Genomic DNA, 6,000 nt, shown 5'->3' with positions numbered 1-6,000 from the left:
CCCTCTGTCTCTCACCCACACTCTATCCTCCCACTCTCTCTCCTCCCTTTTCAATTCCTCTCCCACTCTCTCTCTCTCTCTGTCCCTCCCCCCGCACCCTTTGCAAACACACTCCTTCGCTTCCCCCTTCACTCGCTGCTTTCCCTGTTCAGTTTATCTCCCCTCTCTCTCACATCCACTGTCCCTTTCAAACTTATCTCTCTCACTCATTGTCTCTCCCCATCTCTATTTCCCTCACTCTCCTCCCCCCCTACCCCGTCTCTTCTCAATTTAGCTCTCTCTCTTTCTCTACGGCAGACCATCGCCTGCCTGGTTGCGAATGTGATCTGCGCCCTCGCCTGCACTCCCGCCGTCATCCTGTACTCGCTGAACGTCCGCCTCTTCCCCTGCATCGGGTACTGCTACACCGGATGCCGGATGGTGAGTGTTCCGTCCGCCCCCCAACACACACACACACACACACACACACACACACACACACACACACACACACACACACACACACACACACACACACACACACACACTAGCGAGCCAGCCCTCATCAATACACCCCCACCTCACACCCACGGCCTTCCCCCTCTCCCGCGGCGCTCCCTCTCTCCATGCCAAGCCTCCTCCGAACCCTCCCTCCCCTCTGTTGTAGCGGCCTCTCTCTCCTCTCCTCCCCCCTCCCTCGACCACTTCCTCGGCAGCTCGTTCCAGAGACGGACCACCCGTATCCCTCTAAACCTTTCCTATCCGTGTCCCTGTCCGAGTGTCGTTAATGTACCTGCCCCGACCACTTCCTCTGGCAGATCCTTCTACAGATGGACCATACTCAGTGCGAAATAGTTTCCCCTCGGGTCCGCTATTAAAACTCTAAAATCTGTGCCCTCTGGTTCAAGATTCCCTGACCCTGGGGAGAAGTCTGTTCACATTCCCCTATCTGTGCCCCCTCGTGGTTTTCACACCTCTGTAAGGTGCCCCCTACGCTCCAGGGAATGAAGTCCCTACCTGCCCGACATCTCTCCGTAACTCAGCCCCTCGAGTCCCGGCGACGCCCACGTAAATCCTCATGAGCTCCCACCTCCGGTACACGGTGCCGTGTCCGACAATGGCGGGCATGCCAAACACCGCCTTCACCGCCCCGTCTGCCTGTGACCCCACTTCCAGGGAACCATAAATCTAGGAAAATCTAGGAACCTAGGAATAATGGTGCATAGTTCCCTGAAGGTGGAATCTCATGTGGATAGGGTGGTGAAGAAAGCTTTTGGTATGCTGACCTTTATAAATCAGAGCATTGAGTATAGGAGTTGGGATGTGATGTTAAAATTGCACAAGGCATTGGTGAGGCCGAATTTGGAGTATTGTGCACAGTTCTGGTCACCGGATTACAGGAAAGATGACAACAAAATAGAGAGAGTACAGAGGAGATTTATTAGAATGTTTCCTGGGTTTCAGCAACTAAGTTACAGGGAAAGGTCGAACAAGTTAGGTCTTTATTCTTTGAAGCGTAGAAGGTTGAGGGGGGACTTGATAGAGGTATTTAAAATTATGAGGGGGATAGATAGAGTTGACGTGGATAGGTTTTTTCTATTGAGAGTAGAGGAGATTCAGACAAGAGGACATGAGTTGAGAGCTAAGGCGCAGAAGTTTAAGGGCAACACGAGGGGGAATTTCTTTACTCAGATGGTGGTAGCTGCTTCCAGTAAAAGTGGTAGAGGCAGGTTCGATTTTGTCATTAAAAAAATGGACAGGAAAGGAATAGAGGGTTATGGATTGAGTGTAGGTCGGTGGGACTAGGTGAGAGTAAGCGTTCGGCACGGACTAGAAGGGCCGAGATGGCCTGTTTCCGTGCTGTAATTGTTTTATGGTTATAAAACAAAACTTGGCGCGTTCCGTTAATCGAAGGCTAAAGTTCTCCGTCTCTCACCCCTCTCCCTCTTTCACTCCTCTCCGCCTCTCACCCTGTCCATGTCTCACTCTCTCTGTCTCTGCCCCTCTCTGTTTTCCACCCTTCTCTGCCTTCCCTGTCCGACCTCTCTCATCTTCTGCCTCTCACCTCTCTCTCCCCCATCTGACTCTCATGTCTCTCCCTCGATCAACTGTCCTCCGCCACCTCTCTTCTTTCTCCCCCTTCCCTACCCCCATCTCTCTCCCACCAACCCCCTCTCTTCCTCACCCATTGACCCCTTCTCTTCCTCCCGGTCTGTGTCTCCCCACCGCCTACTCCAATAACCACTCTCACTCACTCGTCTCTCTTCCCCGGCCATCTTCTCCCATGCCCCTCCCTCCCTCTCTCTCTGTCTCTCACCTTTCACTCTCACCCCATTTCTCTCTCTCTCTCTCTCTCTCCACCTCTCCACTCCTCTCTTTCCGTCTGGCTCTCTCCCCCCTCCCATGCTCCCTCCGCCAAACATCGAATCTCGCAGAGGTTTGTCAGCGGGATCACGGTGATCTTGCTGGTCAATTGCCTGGTCTCGCTGGTGATGTCCGTCCTCACGGCCATCGCCAACTGCAGGGACCTCGAGTGCTGCGCCGCACAGCCTCCGGTGGTGAGTGGGATCTTCCTGTGCACGGGGGAGGGTGTGTGTGGGCGGCGAGGGATGGAGCATGGGTACAAGAGATGGGGGAGGTGAACAGCTTGGGGAGGGAGCAAAAGAGCGGGATGGGTAGAGAGAGATGGAGGCAGAAAAGGAATAAAAGGGTGCGGAGTGGGGTGGAGAGAGGAGGATAGGGTGGAGGGGTGGAGAGAGGAGGATGGGGTGGGAAGAGGGGTAGAGACAGGAGGATAACGTGCGGAGAGAGGAGGATGGGATGGGAAGAGGGGTGGAGAGAGGAGGATAGGGTGGGGAGAGAGAGAGGTGGGGAAGAGATGGAGAGAAATGAGGGTACAGAGGGAGTGGGCAGTGGGTCTCATCTCCTCTCCTCACATCTTTATCCCCACCCCTCCTCAATCCGAGCCCTCCCTCTCCCCCACCCTGCAGAAAATGGTGGTGATCCACGCCAACCAGCCCGCACCGCCAGACCTCGCCTCCATCTTCTCCGGCAAGCCGGCGCCCACTCCTGCCTTGGACGGGCCCTGTGACGACACGTCCCCCTACTCCACGGGACAGCCTGAACGATTCGGGCCGAGCGATCTGAGGCTCAGCCCGAAAGAAAAGTCAAAGCAGGACTTTCGAGATTGAGGAGGGGAGGGGAGGGGAGGGTAACGGTGCTAGCCTCTTCCCGAAGTCACATTCCTCCCCCGTGGGAACCCCGCAGTTCTTGCTCCCTTGTTACGAGCCGCCCTCTTCCACCCTCGGCTCCCGTCACTCCGGAAACACTCCGCTCTCTGTCCCCTCGCTCTCCCCTCTATCACCGCCCATCTCACCCTGGCTGGCGGCCATTTTTTGATGGTTACCATTGACAACCGTTCTCCCACCATTGTAGAATGTGGCACACCCTTTTCCTCACCTTCCACTCACTTCCCTTCCTGTTTATTCAATCTCAACTCCTCATCCCTCCTCTCCTTTCCCTCGGTGCCCGATCTCCTGAATCTCCATTTAACCTTCTGCCGACAGCCATTTTGTGACAGTGTCAGACCCTCCTTCCCACTTCCTCCACCACGAAGTGTGTCACTCCCTCACACTCACCATCTTGTCACCTTCCTTCCCATCCCATCATTCCCAAACCCCTTCCCTCCCTCCCCTCGCTCTCCTCTCCCCGCCACCTCGTATGCTGTTTGGCTGCCATTTTGCGATGTCAATCTTCGCCTCTCCTCATCGCCCTCTTTCTCTCTCTCTCTGTTACCCGGTGAGCCACTCCCCTACTCACCCTGTCACTCCTGACACCCTCCCCTCTAAGGCCCCTTGCCCTTTCTCCCGCCATCCAGCACATCCTGGGTGGTGAACATTTTCTGACGGGAGATTTCTCTCCCCCACCCAATCCCTTCTCCCCTGTCCGTTGAGTGAGTCGCTCCCCACTCCCTTCTTGAGACAATGAAAACTCCCCGACCCATCAGCCCTGACCGCGTCCCCGACCCCCGCTCTCCCTTTCTCCTGCCCACGCCCCACTTTTTTGCAGCTCGCCTTATTTGCGAAGGATATGTCACCACCCATTCATCCCCCACTACTGAAAAAGTCACTCCCCAACACCCCCATCCTGTCCAATCAGACCTCTCCCTCCCGTCCTATCACTACCCCACACTCCCCGTCCCACCACTTCCGCTCCCTCCCTCTCGCCCCGTCTTTATCTTCTCCATGTCGGGAACCAGTTTGTGACAGGAACTTTCGCCCCTCCCCTTTCCGTACCCTATTGTGTCAGTGACTTCGCTACGCTCATCGTCTCATCAGTCCACTCCTCGTCCCATCACTCCTCTTCCTCCCAAACCCCTCACCTCTCCTTCCCAAAACCCACATGTATATGTGTGTGTGAATATCTGATGGGACGGTGTGGAGGGAGATTCACTCTGTGTCTGACCCCGGGAGGGTGTGATGGGACAGTGTGGAAGGAGATTCACTCTGTGTCTGAACCCGGGAGTGTGTGATGGGACGGTGTGGAGGGTGATTAACTCTGTGTCTGATCCCGGGAGTGTTTGATGGGACGGCGTGGAGGGAGATTCACTCTGTATCTGGTCCCGGCAGTGTGTGACGGGACGGTATGGAGGGAGATTCACTCTGTGTCAGACCCCGGGAGTGTGTTAGGGACGGTGCGGAGGGAGATTCACTCTGTGTCTGACCCCGGGAGTGTGTGACGGGACGGTGTGGAGGGAGATTCACTCTGTGTCTGATCCCTGGGAGTGTGTGATGGGACGGTGTGGAGGGAGATTCACTCTGTGTCTGGTCCCAGCAGTGTGTGATGGGCCGGCGTGGAAGGAGATTCACTCTGTGTCTGAACCCGGGAGTGTGTGATGTGACAGTGTGGAGGGAGATTCACTTTGTGTCTGATCCCTGGGAGTGTGTGATGGGACGGTGTGGAGGGAGATTCACTCTGTGTCTGGTCCCAGCAGTGTGTGATGGGCCGGCGTGGAAGGAGATTCACTCTGTGTCTGAACCCGGGAGTGTGTGATGTGACAGTGTGGAGGGAGATTCACTTTGTGTCTGATCCGGGTGTGTGTGATGGGACGGTGTGGAGGAAGCTTCTCTCTGTGTCTGACCCCGGGAGTGTATAATGTCATACAGTGGAGGGAGCTTCACTCCGTGTGCAACGTCAGTATTCCATCCCCCATCCGTCTCGTACTCGGGACCGCAGTTCTTTACAATATACATTAATGATTTAGATGAAGGGATTAAAAGTTAAATTAGCAAATTTGCTGATGACACAAAGTTGGGTGGCAGTGTGAAATTTCAGGAGGATGTTATGAGAATGCAGGGTGACTTTGACAGGTTGGGTGAGTGGGAGAATGTATGGCAGATGCAGTTTAATGTGGATAAATGTGAGGTTATCCACTTTGGTGGCAAGAACAGGAAGGCAGATTACTATCTAAATGGAGTCAAGTTAGGAAAACGGGAAGTACAACGAGATCTAGGTGTTCTTGTACATCAGTCAATGAAAGCAAGCATGCAGGTACAGCAGGCAGTGAAGAAAGCTAATGGCATGCTAGCTTTTATAACAAGGGGAATTGAGTATAGGAGTAAAGAGGTCCTTCTGCAGCTGTACCGGGCCATGGTGAGACCACACCTGGAGTATTTTGTGCAGTTTTGGTCTCCAAATTTGAGGAAGGACATTCTTGCTACTGAGGGAGTGCAGCATAGGTTCACAAGGTTAATTCCCGGAATGGCGGGACTGTCATATGTTGAAAGATTGGAGCGACTAAGCTTGTATACACTGGAATTTAGAAGGATGAGAGGGGATCTGATTGGAACATATAAGATTATTAAGGGATTGGACACACTGGGGGCAGGAAGCATGTTCCCGCTGATGGGTGAATCCAGAACTAGAGGCCACAGTTTAAGAATAAGGGGTAGGCCATTTAGAACAGAGATGCGGAAAAACTTTTTCACCCAGAGGGTGGTGGAAATGTGGAATGCTCTGCCC

The 6,000-nt window shown here is 54.1% G+C and overlaps 1 protein-coding gene across 1 annotated transcript in view; it reads left to right on the top strand.

Moving 5' to 3' along the window:
• The window catches only part of LOC140723557 (NACHT, LRR and PYD domains-containing protein 3-like), a 141,083-nt gene extending 137,913 nt beyond the window's left edge, over positions 1-3,170 (top strand). Inside the window, exons 14-16 of the mRNA XM_073038129.1 lie at positions 888-957; positions 2,415-2,537; positions 2,970-3,170. Coding sequence (XP_072894230.1) covers positions 888-957; positions 2,415-2,537; positions 2,970-3,170 — 394 coding nt within the window. The remainder of the gene's footprint in view (positions 1-887; positions 958-2,414; positions 2,538-2,969) is intronic.
• The last annotated feature ends 2,830 nt before the right edge of the window (positions 3,171-6,000 follow it).

The sequence above is a fragment of the Hemitrygon akajei genome, unplaced genomic scaffold (assembly GCF_048418815.1).
Source record: "Hemitrygon akajei unplaced genomic scaffold, sHemAka1.3 Scf000118, whole genome shotgun sequence".
Taxonomy (NCBI): Eukaryota; Metazoa; Chordata; class Chondrichthyes; order Myliobatiformes; family Dasyatidae; genus Hemitrygon; species Hemitrygon akajei.
Note: the sequence above shows the minus strand (reverse complement) of the source record. Positions and strands in the feature narration are given on the sequence as shown.